At 40.1% G+C, this 23,840-nt stretch overlaps 1 protein-coding gene across 4 annotated transcripts in view; it reads left to right on the forward strand.

The window, feature by feature from the left end:
- Positions 1-23,840, forward strand: part of dock3 (dedicator of cytokinesis 3) — a 557,701-nt gene that overhangs the window by 306,935 nt on the left and 226,926 nt on the right. For all 4 annotated transcript variants that reach the window (XM_048254372.1, XM_048254373.1, XM_048254374.1 and 1 more), the window contains 3 exons: positions 7,993-8,068; positions 13,788-13,888; positions 16,260-16,318. In XM_048254372.1, the coding sequence (XP_048110329.1) occupies positions 7,993-8,068; positions 13,788-13,888; positions 16,260-16,318 (236 nt within the window). The remainder of the gene's footprint in view (positions 1-7,992; positions 8,069-13,787; positions 13,889-16,259; positions 16,319-23,840) is intronic.

Raw genomic sequence — 23,840 nt, forward strand, 5'->3', positions numbered from 1 at the left:
TAGACTTTTTAAACTATTAATTAAAAACTATTAAAACATTTCCCCATAAACATTGGCAATTATGACATCCCAATAGGGCAATTAAGCAATTAAAATCATGTGTCAGGTGTTCAAGCCACCTGCAGCAAATGCACCATCAGCAAGCCTGATGCTTTTCCTCTGCCAAACTCCCCCTAGCGTCTGTACGTGTCGATACGTGTGCGAGCCCTCGCTCGGTCTGAAGCTCTTTTCCTTTTCTTTGCATCTTCCGTCAAGGGTTTTCGCTGCTTCTTCGCCGGCTCTGCCATTATACACACGTTTTCAACAATCGCTAGTGTTTCGTTAGCCTGCCTCTGTGCTGTGGATTCAGGATGTAAACTGATCCTGCTTCTCGCAATGTCATGAGACTTTGTGAGACTGAAGGTCGGCGGGTACGATACACTGAACTTGAAAGCGGAATATTCTTTCTTACAGGCAGTAGGGGTGGGCGAGAGAGCCTTCATTCGCCCTGTAATCATTTAACCATAAACCGACTTATGAAAATGATTAATTAACACGAAAATGTTGCCTGGTGTCCCTACAGATCCTGTTCATCATTACCCTAGCAACCAGCATGACAACCAATTTATTTGCCAATACAACCACCATACCTGGCAACTCTGTAGCAACCATCTTAATTACCCTAACAACAACATAGCAACCACCAATATAATCTCAACCTAGCAACCACCACAGCAAACAACATGATTACCCTAGCAACCAGCATAGCAACCACTTTATTTGGCATAGCAACCACCATACGTTCCCTATCAACACCCTAGCAGCAATCTTAATTACCCTAGCAACAACCTAGCAACCACCACTATAATGTCAACCTATTAACCACCATAGCAACCAACAGTATTACCCTAGTAACCAGCATAACAACTGCTTTATTTTGCATCGCAACCACCACATATTCAATAGCAACCATCTTTATTTCCCTAGCAACCATCATAGAAACAGCTTTATTTAGCAACAACCATGTCTACCTAAGCAAAACCATTGTAACTATACATTATCTGTTTTAAAACTGTATTTTACATCATATGTTTTGCACTTCCATGCACTGGGAATTCCTTGGAATTCTAGTTTATCTTTATTATTTTACTACTTTCAGAGAGAGAAAGTACTTTCGAGAGAGAGGCACACACACTAGAGATGCGCTGATGGGCTATTATTTCAACCATAACTGCATAGCAAAGCTTATCATCCATCAGCCCCAAAGTTTTTTGACCAATTTTCAAAACCGCACCCGCCCACCATCAAAGCCCGCTAGCATAGCAACATGCTAACACAGTCCAGCCGTGCACCAGAGCGTTTGAGTGCACGTACCGACACGGGAGAGGTATGACTCAACTCGTGAAAGTTAAGGTAAGAACATATATTACTACTGACATTGGGTGGCGTGTTCCTTTAAGCAAAACAAGTTCATCCCTATAGAATATGACCTGTGAAAAAATCCCTGAGATGAGTAATTGGAGACAGGGTCAGATCAATGATGCCATGCGGGGATGATTTCCTATTGGTTAATGCCTTGTGTTCTCCTCAGCCTTGTGTCCTCCTCATAACCCTATGTTTTCTTTTGATGGTAATTTTGATATCACAGATGAATGAAGACCCAGTCAGGCAATGGTAGGGAAAATCAGGAACAGAGTTTTATTTACAATGAAGTGCATCAAGGGAGAGAGAGATGACATTATTCACCCCATTTTAAATGGACCACACTGAATCAGATTAGTGCCTGATTAGTGCCACCCTGGCAATCCAGAGTAGATAACTACTGACAATGGGGATGCACCCATGAACTGTGACACAAGGCAAAAACATAGTTTAACTCGAAAGACACAGTCACACAAAGATATTCTCAGGACCGGTACAGGAACAGAATGAAACAATAACAGCCATATCATATGTGGACATACAACCCCAAAAATGCAAAAAATAATAGAATGTGATGATATACAAATCTCACAAGCCCATATTTAGCTGCAAAAATGACAGACAATGTAACACACGTTGAAAATATTTTTATAATATTTTTTATTTTTTACTTTTTCATGGAAAATATATGTTCATTTTGAATTTGATGCAGAACATACTGTATATTTTCCATGAAATAGTCATACTGTATATGTCAATTTCAACATTTGATATGTTGGCTGCGCCCTTTTTGCAACTAAATATTTAAATTTCAATTTCAATCTTATATCACTTATAGAGCACCAAAACATTGCACGTCTCATAGCGCTTTACAGAGTGTTAAACAATCAGAGAAGGCCCATGAGTAACAGGGGCGAGGAAAAACTCCCTAGATTTGGAGATACATGTAGGAAGAAACCTCGAGCAGATCCACGACTCAAGGGCCTGACCCATCTGCCTAGGTCAATACAGAATAGTAAGGTCTGTTTACATAATAAACTAGATGTACCGCAGAGCGGTACAAAATATGACCGCCGCCCAGTCCAGCACATGTTTTCCACAAAAATAAGTCACGCTGAAAGGCATATATGATTCTAACTGTCTCACTGAATTGCATTATGCACACTCAATTCTCACTGGTATCTGCTAGACAACAAGTACCAAAACATGATTAGTTCATAGATTTTACATGTAAAATACATTTTATACAACCCCACCCCCATCTTGCCTGTTCATAATTCTGAGAAATTCTTGAATTGTGTGCATGTGTGCGTGTACATGTTTATGTTTATGTGTGGGTGTGTGTGCGTGCATGGGCATGTGCTTGTGTGTTTGCCTGTTTATGTGCCTGTGTGTGTGCATGTGCATGCATGCGTATATATGTCTACTGTGTGAGTATGTGTCATCAATGAGGATTACTGTGAATGTATGTGTGTGCGTGTGTATCTGTTTATGCACATGTGTGCATATGGAATGGGTTTACATGACCCCTGGAGGCAAACATACGCAAAAAAATTGGTCATCCTAGGCCCCACGGTTCTCAAGATATTCACAGAAAACTGTGTCTGCCCTACCCTCCTTTCAGGGGTCCAGTCCAGGGGGGCTACAGATCAAAAGAAAAAAACGATGGTTCCATGCTATCCATGTGGGGTTACATGCCCACCAAGTTTCGTGTACCCCGGTCTTACAGTGTCCCGGGAACCCTTGGCGGAAATTTGGACATGCGAAAAATAAAATAAAAAATAAAAAAATCTGACTAAACCTATATGACCGCCGCTTCGCTGCGCGGCGGTCATAATGAATAAGTTAGTTAGGTGTAGAGAAAAGAACATGATGTTTAAAGCCACCTGAGGTGCATGTTACAAAGAGGTGGGATGGTTACATATCCAGTATGATAATGCATGAATCTTATTTAGTGTCAGAAAGTTCAAATAGTCCAGTGTAAGAAATGAATTGTCCAAGGGGATTAGGAGTTGTCATAGGGCAAGTAGTGGGTCGTTAGGCTGCGCGGGCCAGGAATCCGGGCAGGGGGACAGCAATAGGCGATGATAGGGCAGTCGTAGGGATGGGATTCAGGTGAGATGAGTGAGATGAGGGCCAAACACAAGGATGGCTGGTAATGGTATACCTCACAAGTGAGGTAAGGGGGAAGAGAGAGAGGGAGTTTACAATATTTACAGATTATCACATTCTGTTTTTTATTTGCATTTTACACAACATCCCAACTTTTTCTGATTTGGGGCTGTATGACAGCTAATCATAACTCTGACTGAAAACCCAAAAAATCTTCAAGTGACCTCACTGCTGATAGATTATTTAGAGGGCATGCCAGGTAAAAGCCTGTCCAGTCATTTAATTACCAATGTAAACGGCAAGAGTTACTGAATGGTACAGTGACTGGAAGTGTCAGATGAAATGAAAATTGCGCTCTTTGGCTAGAAACACTTAAGGTGTGTTTGGCATACAGTACATAGAAGAATGGCTATACTGAAAATAACCCCATGCCTAATGAGAATTATGGTGGAGGGGCTGTGAGGCTGTTTTTATTCCCAAAGCTCTTGGGAACCTAATTAAGGTGCATGGTATCATGAACACCAAGAAAAACCAGAGCATTTTCAAAGGAAATCTGTCAATCTCTCCCAAGACACGAAAAGTTGGTCATGATTGGATCATTCATCAGGTCAATGAACCAAAACAAACGTCCAGATCAAAACAAATATGGTTTGCTGAACACAATATCAAGCTTCAGACATTGCCATCTCAGTCCCCTGATCTAAACTCCATAGAAAAACAGTGGGGTCAGTCAAAGAGGAGAATGCACAAGTGTGGACCTAGGAATCTGGATGATCTGGGTAGATTTTGTAAAGACGAATCGTCTTAAATCCCTTGCTTTGTATTTTCCAACTTTATGGGGTGTCATAGGAGAATATTACAAGCTGTTTTAATGGCAAAGGGAGGATTAAGAAGGTATTACAAACAGGGGTGCCAATAATAAATAAAGATACTGCCCAAATACTTCCAGCACATAGATGTAAACACACGTGGAAATCACACACTAGACCACTGCTATACTCCCTTCCGCGATGGAAACAGAGCCCACCCACTGTCAAAACCATTTGCTGCTGTGCACTGCAAGGCTGCTTTGAATGCACTGATTGGGACATGTTCCGTGATGCATCAAATGGGGATATATATGAATACACAGAGACAGTCACAGGATTCATACAGAAGTGTGTAGAAGATATTGTTCCAACAAAAACAGTCAAAATGTATCCAAATCAAAAACCATGGAAAAATAGCCAAGTAAAATCTGCTCTCAGAGGCCAGGATTGTGTGTTTGCCTCTGGAAACAAAGAGCTGGAGAAAAAAGCCAGATATGACCTGCGGAAAACAATCAAAGCAGCAAAAAGAGAATATAGGCACAATATTGAGGAACAGCTGGAAGGGAATGATTCAAGGAATATGTGGCAGGGACTGCACATGATTTCAGATCTGAAGGGGAAGAAATCCAACATCCAAGTCTCTCACCCCTCACTTGCAGACGAGCTGAACCAGTTCTATACACGTTTTGAGGTTAACATCAAACCTCCAGTAAGAGCCCCCTCCATTTCTCACCTCTCTGACCCAGGCCTAATGCTCACAGTGGCTGATGTGCAGAAATCTTCCAAGCAAGTCAACATTCGGAAAACAGCAGGACCTGATGGGATTCCAGGCCGTGTAATCAAAGTGTGTTCAGAGCAACTGGCTGGTGTGTTTACAGACATCTTCAACTTCTCCCTGTCCACGTGTGTTGTACCAAGCAGCTTTAAGTCATCTGTTATTGTTCCAGTGCCTAAGAAAAACCAAATCACCAGCTTGAATGACTGGCGACCTGTGGCCCTCACCCCCATCGTGAGTAAATGTTTTGAAAGGCTTGTGAAGAACATCATCTGCAAAATGATTCCACCTACGCTTGACCGTCACCAGTTTGCCTACAGACAGAACTGATGATGCCATCACCAGCGCACTGCATACCTCCCTGACACACCTGGAGAAAAAAGACACTTATGTAAGGATGCTGTTTGTAGACTACAGCTCGGCCTTTAACACCATTGTCCCCAATATACTCGACGGCAAGCTCAGGAGTCTAGGAATGCACAGCGGCCTATGTAGCTGGATACTGGACTTCCTCTCTGGACGAAAACAGGTGGTGAGAATGGGCTCCATCACATCCTCCTCCTTGACCATTAGCACGGGAGCTCCGCAAGGTTGTGTTCTGAGCCCTCTCCTCTACTCGGGCAGCCGTGGCCTACTGGTTAGCACTCTGGACTTGTAACCGGAGGGTTGCCGGTTCGAGCCCCGACCAGTGGGCCACGGCTGAAGTGCCCTTGAGCAAGGCACCTAACCCCTCACTGCTCCCCGAGCGCCGCTGTTGATGCAGGCAGCTCACTGCGCCGGGATTAGTGTGTGCTTCACCTCACTGTGTGTACACTGTGTGCTGTGTGTGTTTCACTAATTCACGGATTGGGTTAAATGCAGAGACCAAATTTCCCTCACGGGATCAAAAGAGTATATATACTTATACTTATACTTACTCCTTGTATACGCATGACTGTGTGGCTATACACAACACCAACACCATCATCAAGTTTGCAGATGACACCACTGTAATCGATATGAAACCACTGAAATCACAAACAATGACGAAACAGCCTACAGAAAAGAAATCAACAACCTCATGAATTGGTGTAAAGGAAACAATAATAAGCTTTATTTGTATAGCACCTTTCATACACAGAATGCAGCTCAAAGTGCTTTACATTTGAAGCATGTAACACAATAATAGTCAGTCAGTCATTATCAATCACTTTTCTTCATTGCTAGGGCCGTTTATGATCCACTCAGCAACATATCAAAAATATAGAAAATGACATGTCATAAGACTGGCAGCCTTAACCCTCTTACCCCCCCACAAGCATGCCATATGGCAACTGTGGCAAGGAAAAACTCCTATATTCCAGGAAGAAACCTTGAGCAGAACCTGACTTAATAGGGGAAGCCCATCTGCTTCTGGCTGGCTGCACCCTCCAATAGCAGCAGATGTAGAATAATCTGAAAAAGTAGTCTACAGGATAAGATGAGTTAACTAAAAGCTTTCCTGTACAGGTATGTTTTCAGATCTTTTTACAAAATATTTACTGAACTCACCTGCTTGATGTACAGAGGCAGGGTGTTCCATAGTTTGGGGGCATAATGGATAAAAGCAGCTTCTCCACTTTGTTTGTGGAGCACTTTAAATACGATTAAAAGATTAGAATTGGATGATCTAAGTTTCCTTTGTGGTTGATAAGATATTAAAAGCTCAGAGATATATGAAGGTGCTATGCCATTCAGAGCTTTGTAAGTAATTAACATAACCTTAAAATCAATTCTATAGGAAATAGGGAGCCAGTGCAGTTCAGCCAACACAGGGGTGATGTGTTCTCTCTTCTTAGTCTTAGTTAAAAGTCTAGCCGCAGAGTTCTGTATGAGTGCCAATGTCAATTCAGAGTGTCTCTGAATGTGTCCAAGACAAAGGAATTGATAGTTAACTACAGGCGGAAAGAACAACAGTTTGAAGCCATTAACATCAATGGTGAGACAGTGGAGAGGGTGAGAGACTTTAAGTTCCTGGGCGTTACCATCTCAGACCTCACCTGGGACAGTCACACTCAGCACACTGTAAAAAAAGGCCAACAACGTCTGTACCAGCTCAGACGATTGAGAAAGTTTGGTATGCGACCCAAGATCCTGAGGTCTTTTTACAGAGGCACCATTGAGAGCATCTTGACTGGGACCATAATCGCATGGTATGGGAACTGCTGGTATGGAATACAATAGAAAAGCACTTCAGAGAGTTGTGCGTACAGCACAGACCATATGCGGCTGTGACCTACCCCCCATACTGGAGTTATTTGAGGGAAGATGCATTAGGAAGGCAAAACAAATCTTGAATGATCCTAGTCATCCCAACCATGAACTATTTGAGCTATTACCATCTGGCAAAGCGATATAGAAGCTTGAAAGCTTCATTACCACCAGACTCCAAAGTAGTTTCTTTCACCAAGCAGTTAGATTGCTGAACTCATGCTGAAGACAACAAGGCACTTTTTTTCTTTCCCCCCCTTTTTTTTTTTTCCTACACACACACACACCCTTTCATTTATTTATTTTTTGAGGAGAAAAAAACACAACGAATTTTACTCTATTATAAACCTAAAATGAGATGTAATAAAAGAAATCTTGAATTGTGAGAAACGTGTTTTTGTTAAAAAAATATTTATTTCTTTATGAGATTTTCCTTTTTCTCAAAATAAATTCGCTTCCCTTTAAGGTTGGATTTTTCCTATTTTTTTTTTTTTTTTTCATTGTGAGATTACAATAAATCACCAACAGATTACTGGTTTTTAGTCAACTTTAGCAGAGGTGCCAATAATTCTGGAGGGTACTGTAGATAGGAAATATAAAACAGTGTATTATACTCACTGAACCATGTTTTTGTTTATCTTCACTGTGCCTTTTTCTGTCCTTTAGCATTATTGTAACAACAACTCAGCATCTCTCCCCGGCTCTGCACAAGAACTTTACAGATTCTGACTTCGATTTTAAGGTGAGTGAGGCTGACATGTTGGAGACAAGGCAATATTGCTCATTGGGTTGAATAGCTTTCTTGGTTTTGTGGATGAAGTCAATGAAAGCTGATGAGTTTTATTTACAATAATATGCATCAAAGGAGAGACAGCATGACTTCACCTGAAGATCCACCAGCTTCTCTAACTACAGTAGACAAGGAAATAGTTAGGGTTTAAGTATCCTTCCAGGCTGACAGAAGATGGCGTTGGTCATCCCATCTCACGTGGACTACACTGAATCAGTCTCTGATTAGTGGCAACCTGGCAATCCGGAGCAGATAGCTACTGACCCAGCCATGCAGGACAGTGAAACACTGCAAAGTAACTTGAGACCATTTGGGGAAGATTTGGACATTGATGGGGGGCTGATTAACATTACGCTTGTCAGTCCCTCTAGGATTTCGCGAGGATTTTTGCGATCTAAAATGCCTGATTTCGCGATAACTTTTCTAAAAAATTGCGATGGAAGTTGCAGTGTTTTTTAGCTGTTTGTTGCAAAGAAATTGCGGGAGGAAGTGAAAATTGCAAAAATAGTTGCAATTTTTTTCTAAATTATTTTTTAATTGAGGGCAATTAAGGTTAGTAAGACCAAAATCCCACTGATCATTTTGATGCTTATTAAAAAAGGATAAGTAAAGGTAAATAGTGGGTTACAGAAAATCAAAGTTGGCCTACTTTATTTGTGTAAAACTTAACTGGGGTAATTCACAAAGCAGTATAACCTTTCATAGAACTGTCCAAAAAAAGACAGCCCCCTAAAGAGATGGCATAATGTCATATGTTTCAATACATTCATATATTTTGTAATTTATATTAAGTTCATATCTTTTTTATAATTCATATTCTGTGACCTGCATAATTATTAATAGCCAACTAAGTATCTAGTAATTTAATATTGATTTAAACTATTAGACTACACTTTTCTTTAATGTCATTACATTGGTGTTGTGTCTAAGTCTAATTGACTGCCTGCCACTTTAAGGACGTGAGAGTAGCCTAATTACATTTCTGAGTGGATTGGAAGGCTTGCATCTCAATGTGTTCGGCTACGAGTGGAAATAACTTTTTGCATAGTGCATTACCATATGTGGATGCAATTCGGGATGTTTTCTATGTGATTAGTTAAAATAAATGTTAAAAAATAACTTGAATGAAATCATTCTTGGATCATAGAAGAGGTAAACATCTTGCAATGTTATTTTCTATGAATTTAGTAGCACTACACAAACTGAGCTTACAAGCTAGCAAACATGACACGAGCTAAAAGGACATCTTTGATGTTTCGAGGTCGCCCAGAATTCGCGAAGATTTGCTGAATTTGCGTTAATTGTTGCGATCGCAACATTGCAAATTCCTGGAGGGACTGGCTTGTAACAAATAAAGTGGAATAGCTTAAAACAGTAGCAATAGTAGCACAAATGTTTCTTTTAACGGCACAAATCAGCACAAACGTAGCACAAACAATTGAGACTATATTGGGGAAATGTGGACAAGTATGGGGGCTGAGTGATGTCACTGGCCAGAAAATGTAAAGTTGAATTACTTAAAACCCTTAACAGTACAAACAACATTTTTTACGGCACAAACAAATAACCCTTGTTAAGGTGTTCATATTTTTGTTACTCAGCCAATGTTCCCGGGTCTGGTGGACCCACCACATTATTAGGCTTTTAAATCAATACAACCATAACAATTTATGTAAAAATACTTCAATAATGAATTATTTATGGTTCATATTTGCCATTTACCCCAGTGAGATCACATTTATGATCATATGACTGATTTTAGTTTTTTGTGAGAAAATGAGGAAATTCAATCATAAACAGGGGAAAGAAAATCGAAACAAGATTTTGGTTATTATTGATGCTTATTTCTTAAAACTTAATCAGAAAAGATGCAAGTACTTGAAATGTAACGATTTTGTAAATTTGTGTGGGAATTGCAAGTGCAGAAAGAAAACATTCATGCACAGAGACACCCACAAACACACACATACACACACACACACAGAGCAGACCCAGTTAGGAGGAGGACACAGTTAAGGTACATATCACCTACAATTATTATTCTCAGGTCCATTTGGGGCAGCCGTGGCCTACTGGTTAGGGCTTCGGGCTTGTAACCGAAGGGTTACCGGTTCGATCACCGACCCAGTAGGAAAAATATGGGCAGGGGAAGTGGTTGAGCACTGCTCTCCCATGCCCACATCCACGGCTGAAGTGCCCTTGAGCAAGGCACCTAACCTCTCACTGTTCCCGGAGCGCTGCTATAGCAGGCAGCTCACTGCTCCGGGTTAGTGTTTTTTTCTAGAAATGGAGATATAGCGTCTTTCATGAAATATGAAGTGTTGTCTGTAAAGTTTCCGGGAAGTGACCTAGCGAGACCTGACGAGACTGCCACCTAGTGATAACCCACGAAAATGGCCCGGTTTTGACCTGATGTGCATGCGTCACTGATTCGACCCAAAGCGGCAACCATCAAAAGCGTCAAAAGAGTTATGATGAAATGTCTAGATTGTAAAATGTCCAGTTTGTTGAGTTGTCGATTGTCACCTTTTTCAGTTCTATTCATCATACAGTTCCCAAAATTGCACATAAGGTGTGTTAGAGTGTCTATTTTCAATTTAAAAAAAAAAAAAAAAAAAAAAAAACCTAAAAACTAATTTGCGTTTTTGGCACTCAGCGCATGGGAACCAAAAACGCAATATTGCTAAGTGTTAAGCCTGCATTGCTAACCTACCAAGTCTTTGAAATTAAGGCCCACACATTTACATCTGGAGAACGCTCCTTCTAGCTGACTATCCAATTAGCTGTTGTCTGCAACTTTGATTTGTGTAGTACTCACCAAAATCATAGAAATTAACATTCATTGTAAGACACTTATCTCTTCTATGATCCAAGAAAGATTTCCTCAGAATTTTTGAAGATTTATTTTAACTAATGACATAAAATACAATGAATTGCATCTACATAATCTTATGCACTATGCACAACTTTTTCCACCTAAAACCATGAGACTCAAGTAAGCCTTGCTCAGAAGCAGTCTTAAAGTGACAGATACTCAATTAGACCTACACACCATCAATACAAGTGTAATAGTTGAGCTCACATGTGGGATGTAGTCTATGTCATTAAGCTTTACATTTCTACAAATTGTAAATAATAATTACATTTTATGTGCAAAGTTGCTGTTTATGTGTGGTGTGTTGGACCTGATTCGGACTCAACTCACAACTCGGACTTCACTCGGATTTAAAAAAAAAAATACTTGAACTTCACTTGGACTCAAACACTAGAGACTTGAGACTGGACTCAGACTCGAGGTTTAGTGACTTGACTACAACACTACCTGAAAGTGTGCAAAAGCTTTTCAATGATATTAGCTAAGTTAACAACATTTGCTAGTAAGAAAAGTTAGCCTATCAATAATTCTGTCACTTCAAAAATGTTAGTTGCCCCAACTCAATTTATTCTCTCTAACTAAGTTAACAAGGAGATCAAAAGTAGATGCAAACCTTTTATTTGCTGAGACGTGAGGCTGCTTTCTAGCTTATGTTGAAGGCTCAGTCTAAGGGAATGCTATAACTGGAAAGTTAGATCCAATGCTTTTAAGCTGTCTACATGGTGACATACAGTTGCCACAAACAGAAAAATGTTGTCCTTCCAGAATGATAATAAATTTGATAATTTTGGCTCCCTTAGTTATTTTTTTCTTCTTTTTTTCCAAGTTCAGACATGTCCTGATGGAATGGTAAAAGAAAAAAGTTGGATTTAACATTTTTCATACTGTCCTTCCAACACAGTAATAAAACTATTGTTTTGACAAGAAAATCACAATTTAGGGCAACTGTAAGAGCTTATATATTTTGAATAACACAACTAACCATCAAAACTGGTTTAGCAAATATTGTACCTTCTCTCATGGACTTCTGCAAAGTTTTGAGATTGTGAGTGCTCTGCATTCAAAATCCCCTGAGAAAATCACTTAAGAACCGGGTTCTACCAGACATCAATGGTGGGTAGGACAGTAATTGCAATATGAGGTTAGAAATCTACACATGTTACTACCCCAGTGTGCACATCTTTCATTGAGAAAGGAGAGGGATATTTGGATAAAATACTGACATATCTACTCAGAGTCTATCTGGCATATCTGTAATACTGGCATATCTCAGCGTAAGAACAAAAGAAGACATCAGTCTGACATTTTCATATTATTCTTATAAAATATGGGGGGCTGTTTTGACAAAAAATACCCTGATCTGAGACCCTGTTGTCAAACCCAATGTGTATGTGTTGAATTGATATGGAATAGTCCTACAAATAAACAGGGTGCGATTTGTGGGGGGGGATGGGGGGGATTTCCCCCCCTCTGGTCTTGATATCCTCCCCTCTGCTTAATTATTTTTATCACCGGGGCAACATTTATCCCCCTCTGCCCCTCATATTGATTAATGCTACTTCATATAAGTAAAGTGCTGCAATGTGAGAACAGTCTAGTAGGCTAGCCTACATAATAATCTGACATCTGAAACGCACTGTCACCGTCAGCACTCATGCTGCTGACACAGTGGCTGCGTGATGACTTAATTTGGCCTTGATTGTGCAGGACATTTCAGAATGTAGACTGTGTAATCCATCATAAATGGCTAGTTTCAATGGAAAAGTTAGCTGGACAAATGAAAGAAAACGAGAAGGATTCAGTGAAGCATATCGTCATATTTTAGAACCTTCAAAATTAGAAAACTAATGCAACTGAGATGGAGGACATTGTCTATTGTCCAAAGGAATTTACATTAAATGAGGAGATATTTGCTGAATGTCACAAAAAGTGTTACTGAAATTGCTTGGCATCGCTTATTCAATGGCTCTCTACCGAAACACCTGTAGTTTGCGGAGGACAAATGAGAAAGCACTCGTTTGATAAATCAGCTAGGCCTAGTAGACAAATAACTTTCATAAATAATCTGTAGCCTACTGCAAACACGAATGTTGGTGGGTATTTAAACTATCTAGCGGGTATTTTAACAGCTGCAAGAAATAGAAGCTTCATGGTCTTTATGTTCTGGTTCGTAAATTATTTTCATAAAACTTTTTTTCTTAAAAAAGTTGCCCTATAGCTTTACTCTCCAATCTCTTCACTGCACTGTAGCCAATTAACTGACAGTATGATAGTAGGCTATTTATTTTCTGTAGGCTACAATAAACACATTTATTTTTTCAACTAACTTTTCAACAAGCAATATTACGCACTTGGCTACTGAACGCAAATCAGCAGGAGAGAGAATGCACGTAGCCTACACTGCGTGTGCGCAATGTGTGCTATTTTACTGGGATTTAACTTACTTGGCCACGATAAACTGAACTTCAGAATAGTTTTTGAAGCTAGTGACTCACCTAATTAGAAATATTTTTGGGGGAAGCTAACTGTTTGAAAGAAAATTGTAACAACAGTCTCAATTGATTGATTGATTGATTGTCATAACCATCTTGCACATGCTCGGCTATCAGGGAACTGCCAGTCCATTCAAATCAGTTAGGGGTTGTCTACAAAATCATGTTTGTTTGCTGACCATTAAACTATACACTCTTTCTTGTGTATATTGTGTATCTTATGTATGTATGTATATATATGTGTGTGTGTGTGTGTGTGTGTGTGTGTGTGTGTGTGTGTGTGTGTGTGTGTGCATGTTATCAGGTGTGGAACTCATACTTCAGCTTGTCAGTGCTCTACATTAATCAGCCCAGTCTACAACTTGAAAATTTGAGCTCTGCCAAAAGGAAGAAAGTCCTGGACAAGTAAGATTTCATCTAAACATACCAATCAATGCAGTCAGTAGGGGAGAACGGGGTAAGATGAGCATAGGGGTAAGATGAGACACCCCTTTTTCTAGAAAACCGTAAAGAGTTTTCTTCATGTGACAGCATATTAAGGAAGAGGGGATCATTCTTTAAAATATGTGGAAAGGTACAGCACATGGCAAATGTGGTAAAAAATATATTTGTAAAAATATGATTGTTTGCTCTCCAAGTAGATTTCATTCCTGTCCAGGGTTAGGATGATTTAGAGAAAACGTGAATGTTACCTTACCTTGTTGTGAGAATCATTTTCTTTCAATATGGTGATTGTGAGGTAAGATGAGCCACCAGAGCTGGGGTAAGTTGAGCCAGCTGCAGCCAGCATGACTGCATGAGACTGACGAAATTAGCATAGAAGATGCCCCCTGCCACTTTTACATTTTCGGTGTAGCAGCACCCCGATTATTCATACATTAATAGGTACAGTATCTAGTTATCATTGTGGTTACCATTAGAATTACATTTATCCAGCTGCCTCATGTTTGTCATCAACTAAGTTCATCCCCAATATCCCAATGTTGAGGACAGATTCGTCAGGTAGCTAACATTTGACATTAGCAAAGACATTAACTTTACATAGTCAGTGTGTCATTCAAAGAAATGTACATTATTGTGTGGGTAAATTAAGGTGCATCTTAAAAGTATATGTGCTGTGATTAGGGGTGTCACGATTTCGATTTTATATGATTTCAAAATTACATCTCAATCTCGAACTTCGAACTCAAAAGTAGAATCGACGATGCAGCCACACCCCCAATGCCATGTCCAGCATGTATGCCAAGACGCACAAATGCACACGCACGTGCTGAACTGCGGTGTCAACACTCCTCTAATTTTAGGTTGCAGCCAGTTAAAATATACACATCAAACTACTGAAATCGAAGGCCCTCTTATCTGAAATCACCGGTGTGGAAGTATTTTGTCGTTCATTCACATCAATTAACACTAACTTAGCCTACTCAACTTAGCAAGTGAAAAGATGATCTAGTTACAGTCCAAAATTATTTTAAGGCTTAAAATGCACATTGATAAGTACATATTCCATGAACACTAACCTTGGGTCTCTTCGGTGTGTGCTGAAACAATGAAATTAACATTCTGTGTTGTTTCATTTCACTATGTTCACGTCTCTGTTTAATGTTAGTTCTGTTTATATAGGGAGGGAAAGTGAAAACCAGCGCCCCAAGTGGTTGCGTTCCTATCGAAGAGCAGCTCCAATGTTAAGTCCCATAGACCTACTTTTAAAAAAATATTGTGAAGCCAAATCAGCGAAGTTATCCACCAAAAATATTTTTCAGTGTGTATAAAGTAATAATGTCAGGCCCTATTTTGCCTTATTTTAAAAAATCAAAATTGCTCCTTTTGTTTCATAAACGGACTACAAAAGACATCACGTGACTTTACCCTTCGACGTTACTCACGGTAGCATGGTTTGTTTATTAGCCTGGTTAGCATTGACACTTAACACTTACTGCCAGCTCTTCATGTGAGTAGAAGCACAACACCAGTTATCTAGACATAAAGGTAATCACCACGTGGTTTACATCACGCTCCGTTATTACAAAAATATGTTAAGCCAGTTAAGCAAATTGCCGTATTGATCAGTTAGAGATTAAGCGCCACATGCAACTGTAGTTCGTTATCACCATGTTAAGACAAAAACTCAAAACAATTCAACTAATCCTAAAAATAAGGTATGACCACTAGAAGCAATAGAGGTGACCCCAGTGCCTAACATTTCCCATCCCATCCACTCCGCTAAACTCTAGGAACGCAACCAGTAGGTGGCGATGAGATTACTTTCCCTCCCTATTACAACCTCGCGGTTGGAACGGTTTCAAAATAAAAAAGCGGTTTCAAAATGAAAGTCCCCAAAAATAGAAAAGGAAAAGGCCAAACAAGAGTAAATAACATATAAGGAATGCATTATATAGTATATTATATAGTAATATTAAGAAAAGATTGAAAATCAAATTGAATCGAGGATTTGGAGAATCGTGTCAACCCTAGCTGTGATGGTATAAGGCTATAACAGCTTGCTAAACAAAGACAAACAGTCTGGTCATTGAAGATAGTAATATGAGTCCATTCACAATACTTCTGATAGTGTTACTGGGATTAAGAACACTTGGGAATTTAGTGTTAGTCTTAACCCACAGTTAGTTCTGTTCAAACTTCTGTGTGTTTTATTCATGTTTGCAGGTGCACCACCATTAAATTGCATTCAATCAGAGCTATTTGTGATGGCATTATGAAGGCAAAGTTACTGGATGTCTGTCTGTATCTTAGGTTTGCTTCAATTGTCTTGCAGGTATGGAGACATGAGGGTTATGATGGCCTATGAGCTCTTCAGCATGTGGCAGAGCCTCGGTAAGACTTTCTAGCACACCTACGGATTATCAGTCTGTGTTTCTGCCTCACTATCTCATACAATCAGTTTTTCCCCTTGGGTCACATCTACTTCTTTTAAAAGATCCTCTTGAAGGGTCACAATATACCTTCCGTAGCAGTGGTAGCATTAGGTCAGAAATAGCCCTGGAAAAAGTGTGGTAGTCATTGTTGAGAATAAGTATAAGGATAAGTACTTCTTGGGTTGTTTCTATAAGATGTTTAGGTGCTGAATCCATTTCTGCTGTATAGCAAGCTATAAATGTCACTGTTTAGTCATAAATGATAACAAAAGAAATGGCTGCCGAAAAAAACATTTTTCATCCATTTATTAAGTCCAAGTCAAGAAAGAAACAAGCAAAAAGTGTGTGGTACAGTTAAAAGTGTTGATTACAAAATTCTGTACATTTACAGGTTTTTTAAACATGTAAATCATTGAAAATGCAATGGTTATGAATATATCCTCTATTCGTTAAAGGAGAACATGAGACTATATCCGATCACGTGATGAACTGAACTATTCATAACAGTATGTTGTCTTTCAGGTGAGTTCACTCAATGTTAACTGATCAAATCAAATAAACTTTATTTACATAGTACATTTCATGTGACAAGCACAGACCCAATGTGCTCCAAAAGAAAGGGACACAACAAACAAAACATACAAGGATACAAGGAAGTTTATTGTCACATGCATATAGTTACTGGAAGTAAGAAATGCAGAGAAATTATGTCTGGTGTCAGCCTATTTGTGCATTTATGGTGGGGGCGGGGGTAAAAAAGTGCAGTAGAAGAGGGGTTTACAGGGTTCCTACGCAGTATGGAAAACCTGGAAAAGTATGGAATTTGACTTTAGTAATTTCCAGGTCTGGATAAGTATGGAAAAAAGAAACAAGGGTATGGAGAAATATTTGTGTTACCAGACTATTGCATCTACAGTACTAATCACTTCACTCAGGTCATAATGAACCATTCCTATTGAGTAGGAACTAAGTATTGTGTAGCTTAACTGTCAGTCCACATCAAGATACAATTGAATGGGGGTCCTCAGAAAAAAAATCTCTCCCACAAGGGGACTCTGGTACTAAAACCAAATCGAAAACCCCTGTTCTATGCACGTGCCCTATACCATTGTGCACTGGTATGTTTGCGTAGCTTTGCTATTTTCGGCTAAAAAACTGGTAGACTTTTTTGATTTTATAAAAGTTACCAAGACATGGATACTGCATTATCTGATAAACTGCTATTGCAAACAAATAATACTGTTTACGGTGAGGCCTCTGCCAGCAGTGTGCTAGTCTCCAACATATGTAGGCTATGCTGTATCTACAAAGAACTAAAAATGTGAGTGCATCTTCCAACACAGCTCTTCCCCAACGAAAAGTATCCAACAATGGGCAAGTGTTTTCTGAGGGCTAGCAAGTTAATAATAAACATTATTATACAGCTCTTCAAATGCTAATAGAACGCTCCATTGACAATGTCTAGAATATGGTCAGAAAAATCTACCGAGAAGTTTGAAAATTTGGAAAAAGTATGGAATTTTGAAATGGAAAATGTGTAGGAACCCTGGGTTTAGTAGATTAAGTGGCAAGGGCTGCATAAGAAAGGTGGGGGAGGATTGGGATGGGGGCACCAACAAGGAGCACCCAAGAGCAACAGGGGCAAGGAAAAACCCCCTTACCAAGGGAAGAAACCTTGGGCAGATCCACGGCTCAAGGGGCTAACCCAACTGCCAGGGGTCTTGGTGTGTGTGTTGGGGGGATGACAAGGGAGATGGGATAGTGTGCTGTATATGTGGGGAGAGGGCAGTGTGCAACATGTGTGTTGGAGAAGCTTCCTCAAAAGACAATGTGCTGTGTATGTAGGGGAGAGGGGGGGGGGGCAGTGTACTGCAAGTATGGTGAAGGGACTTACTATTGCAAGCAGAGTACTGTATGTATGATGTATGTGAGTGATGACAGTGAAGATGTGTGTGTAGGCGGGAGGGGAGTGGAGCAGTGACTGTGTGTGTGTGTGTGTAGTGTGTGTGTGGGTAGGTGGGGGCAGTGTGCTGTAAGTATGTAGAGGATGTGTGTTGGAGAAGATCCTGAAGACAATGTATTGTGTATGTAGGGAGGGGGGGGGGCAGTGTGCAGCAAGTATGTAGAGGAGGCTTACTGTAGCAAGCAGTGTGCTGTATGTATGTGAGGTGATGACAGTGATGATGTAAGTGTGTGTGTTTTTGTGTGTGTGTTGGGGATGGGGGTAGGTGGTGGGGGAGGGGGCAGAAAGGCTAGGCAATCAAGGACATGGGTAGATAGATGGAGGAGAAATCAAAAATAATAAATAAAAAGTTCTATGGAGATGTGCAAAAGTTGGAGAAAGTCAGATATGTGTGTGTGTGTGTGTGCGTGTGTGGGTGTGTTTTGACGTGTGATGAAATAAGAAAATAAATAAAAGGTCTGTAGCATAGGGAGAGGGATGTAAAAGTGCTAAAAGTCATGTAGGTGTGTGTGTGGGGGGGTCATGAGTGCTGAGGAGTGAATGAGTGCAAAGTCAGTCTAGTGTGAGTTCAGAGTTGGGAAATGTTTGAGAGTGCTGAGGAGTGAATGTGTGCAAAGTCAGTATAGTGTGAGTTCAGAGTTCGGATGGCCTGGGGATAAAAACTTCTCCTGAGTCTCTCAGTTCTGGCTTTGTGACTACATAGGCGTCTTCTTGATTTCAGCGGTAGGAATAATCCATTGTTGTCAGGATGAGAAGAGTCCTTCAGAATCTTTTGGGCTCTTAGGAGTACTCTTCTGGAATAGATATCTTGTAGAGCAGGGAGTTGAGTTCTTATAATAACGTTCAGCTGAGGCGACTACTCTGCAGAGTACTACAATCTCTAACTGTGGAGTTCCCATACCAGGTGATGATGCTACCAGTTAGAACACTCTCAACCACTGAAGTGTAGAAGGCCTTCATGATGGATGTAGAAACTTTGAATTTCCTTAGCTGACGAAGGAAGTAGAGCCGTTGTCTGGACTTCTTCAGAACATATTGAGTGTTAACAGTCCATGTTAAGTCTTCAGTAATGTGGACACCAAGGTATTTAAAGCCTGTGTTGCAGGTTAACCACCACTGTTGATTAATGGGTACATAAAGCACTCAATATATGTATATCATTTTTAAAAATGTCTCCAAATGGTGTTAAATGCCAGTTTTTGTCGTTTTTAGTATTAGCAGGGTTTCTTTTACGCAATTCGGTAATGACGTCACGTTGGGGGCTACATGATCTGCACTTCATTAATTTTAATGCATTCAAATGGACATCGCGGTTACACTTTCAACATAAAGTTTGTATATTTACACTTCGAATTTCGTCACAGCATTTCTATCACAGCTACCCTATGATCTACCAATGGTAATAACGTTGCCTGATATCAATTTAGTATTTTTTTCTGAATTTCGGGAGGTCTCGTTTTGGAGGGTATGTTTTACATTCATTCCTATGGGAAACGGTTGCGGTTACATTTTAAACATAAAGTTTGTATATTTACACTTCTTTTTCGTTACAGCATTGATATGACAACTACCCTATATGTCTAACAAAGATAACAATGTCTTCCGATTTTAGTTTAATGCAATTTTCTGAATTTGAGAAGTCTCGTTATGAGGCTACATAATGCGCCTATTCAGTTCAATGCATTATGCTTATAACATTACAACACTTTTTTTGTTTAGCCTAAGTTACTGTCAGTGAACAGCACCGAGTGAAAGTCAACATTTTCTTTATATCTAGTGATGGTGATCATGTCGTTAGTTCAGATAAGTATGCTACCGGGTAAACTTAGTCAGAAGATCAGAATATAAAGCATCATGATAGCTATGGGCTAACTTTCCAGTCCCACCTGTGAGCCACCCCTGTTGTTGCAAACTTAGCCGCCGCCGATTAGGCTGGTCGTGTCTTCAGCATGAATATTTTCGATAACTACTCCTCGTGATTGATTGTCATTGACATCATCAGGGTACTGCTTACCAAAGAGGGAGATAATAAGGGCAAGTCGGCGTCGCAGTTTGGCAGGTGCTTGTGTGGGCTGTGCTGTCCCAATGGAAACTGTGGTGGAGAGCTGCTGTAACGCTAGGGAAGCGAGTGCGTTTTGGCCGCTGGTTGAGGAGCTCACCCCGTGACCAGCAGATGACATGATCTATCTAGCTATCTATCTACCTGTCTATATATCTATCTAGGCTATCTATATCTATTTATCTATAATCTGCGCTATCTACTGCTGAACACTCCCTTACTCGTCTCTCTTTACTCCTCTCTCGTTACTCTCAAGGGTCTCAAGGTGGGCTTTGGTCTGTAGCCTCCCCAAGGTGACGTAATGCAATGCATTGTGGGGGAAAGGAGAATCACTTCAAACTGCTGTGAAATAGTACCTGCTTTTTCGTATTATATTCCGTTTTGTGATACCCAACAACATCAAATACAATGGATAACAGTTTAAATGTTTATTACCAACAAGCAAATTGTGCAAATTCGTTGGAAAATAAACCCTGCAACACGGCCTTTAAAACTTGTGACTCTCTCTACAGGTTGCCCACTGATCATTATTGGGGTGTAACTGTAGTTCTGCTGCTGCCTTCTGTAATCCACTACCATTTCCTTGGTTTTATTGACATTCAGTGTCAAGCTGTTAGATTGACACCACTGTGCCACCTCATCAACCTGATCCAAGTAGAGCTGTTCATTGTTGTTACTAATCAGGCCCAAGATCACTGTGTCATCTGCAAACTTGATGATGGAGGTATAACTACTGTTGGCTTTGCAGTCATGTGTGTAGATGTTGTACAGCAGTGGACTCAAAACACAGCCTTGGGGAGCACCAGTGCTGATGGTTAATGTGTCAGATGTCAGACCCCCCACTCTAACCACTTGTGAACGGTTGGTGAGAAAGTCAAATATCCAGTGACACAGGGTGGTGTTCAGTCCTAAGGCCTTCATCTTTGTGACCAAGGTGAGAGGTACTATCGTGTTGAATGCTGAACTAAAGTCAATGAAAAGCATCCTCACATAATTCCCATTCCCCTCCTCCAGGTGAGTTAAGGTGGTGTGCATGAGGTTTGAGATGGCATCCTCTGTAGACCTGTTGGCTCTGTAAGCAAATTGGAGGGGGTCGAAGGAGGCAGGGAGGGATGAGCAGATAATGTTTTTCACAAGCTTCTCAAAACACTTCATCACTGTAGACGTCAGGGCTACTGGGCGGTAGTCATTCAGACATGATGGACTTTTGTTTTTTCGGTACTGGAACAATAACAGACTGCTTGAGGCAAGTAGGAACTGTCTCTTGAGCCAATGATGTGTTAAAGATATAAGTGAACACAGGAGCTAACTGAGCAGCGCAGGATTTCAAAACCCTGTTAGAAATTCCATCCGGTCCAGCAGCTTTTCTGCAATTAACCCTCCTAAAGGCATTGCTCACATCGACCTCAGAGACACAGAAAGGTGCATCCTCATTTGCTTCACATTCTGCAGCTAGTGTTAGAAAGTCTGTGTTTTTCATGTCAAAGCGAGCATAAAACTTATATGACATATACTTGAATTTCCCCTGGGGATCAATAAAGTATCTATCTATCTATCTATCTATCTATCTATCTGTCTATCTATCTAAAAAGCATTAAGTTTATCAGGGAGGGCTTTACTCACATTCATCATAGGAGGGGACTTTCTTTCAAAGCCAGTGATGGTTCGGAGTCCTTTCCACACTTATGCTGGATCACCCTCCAAGAAATCAGCTTCAACTTTGTCTCTATAGCGCCTCTTAGCATCTTTAATAGCTCTACGTAAACTAAAAGATGCTGCTTTGTAATCCGTCATATCCCCTGAAATAAGCCCAGCATTATAAGTCATGGTGCGTGTCTTTAATGCCATTCTTACTTGTCTATCCACCCATGGCTTCTGGTTAGGGAAGCTTCGGATCTTTACAGTTGGGATGATGGAATCAGTTAGCATATTGATGTAACTCAATGATACTTCTGTAAACTCATTGATGTCAGCAGAGTTCGTCTTGAACATCTCCCAGTCAACGTTGCTAAGGGCGTCCTGTAGCCTGGCTTCCGATTGGTCAGTCCAGCGCTTGACCTCCTTCGTCACTGGGGGATCCCTCTGACTTCTCTGTTTGTACATAGGCAGTAGGAAAACAGCGGCATGATCTGATTTTCCGAAAGCTGGTAGAGACTTAGCTTTGTAACTGTTGAACTGTGTGTAGCAGTGATCCAGTGTGTTGTCACCACGTGTAGGGAAGTGAATGTGTTGAATAAATTCAGGCATGGACCGGTTCAGATGTACTTGATTGAAATCACCGGCCACAATAAGCGCAGCTTCAGGGTGCGTGTGTTGTTGTCTATTTAACACTTCTTGCAATTCTGAAACCGCAGCATCTGTGTTGGCTCAATCTGTTACGGGTCCCGGCTCGTTTTCCCCGGTGTTTTTTCCTTCTGCGCCGAGATGCGTCTCCATGGTTCCATGATCTCGGAGAATCTCAGTCAGCCAGGTAGAATCGTTGATTAAAACATCCCGAAACAAAAAAGGCAATTCATTTCCGATGTTTCTGAGTGTAACGCCATCATACGTAATCAGTGCAGTGGAAAGGTGCAAAAAACAATTGACCAAACAATTAAGATTAGATTGACATTAAAATATTGGAGATTAAAATACATACAGTATAATAACCAGTGAATAAAAGTGAATTAAAAAATGTTAAATACTTAAAAAAATATTTAAAAAAAAAATAATGATCAATAATAATAAATTATATATATATATATATATATATATATATATATATATAATTTATTATTATTGATCATTATTTTTAATATATATATATATATTCATGTTCATCTTCATTAACATTTCTAAATATAATTTATAGTCCCGGTGCTTAATTTTATATATGTTTTTTTCCATGTTCCATGATGCATTTGACTAATGCGACTTTATATATATATATATATATATATATATATATATAAGCTTTTAAAGGCTTTTATAATTTAATTGTTTATATATATAAACAATTAAATTACTTAAGCCTTTAAAAGCCTAATTAAAAGCTTGTGAGAATAAATATAGGCTCGTTTCCATTGATAGATAGATAGATAGATAGATAGATAAATAGATGCCCTCACTCGATCCTCTCAGTCCTTGCGTTTCCTTTAGAAGTCAAGGACCCTGGTCAAAATCACCAGCCTCTGGAAGTTTGTTGCAGGACATATATTCAGCCCATATCCAGCTTTTGCTTCACACGGCGACACTAATTAGATTAACTAAAATTCCATAGCAGCTGCAGCAAATACTCTGCCCACACCAACATACCTGGGGGCAGCCGTGGCCTACTGGCTAGCGCTTCGGACTTGTAACCGGAGGGTTTCCAGTTCGAACCCCGACCACCTAACCCCTCACTGCTCCCCGAGCGCCGCTGTTGTTGCAGGCAGCTCACTGCGCCGGGATTAGTGTGTGCTTCACCTCCATGTGTGTTCA

Source organism: Alosa alosa, chromosome 10 (genome assembly GCF_017589495.1).
Source record: "Alosa alosa isolate M-15738 ecotype Scorff River chromosome 10, AALO_Geno_1.1, whole genome shotgun sequence".
Classification (NCBI taxonomy): domain Eukaryota; kingdom Metazoa; phylum Chordata; class Actinopteri; order Clupeiformes; family Clupeidae; genus Alosa; species Alosa alosa.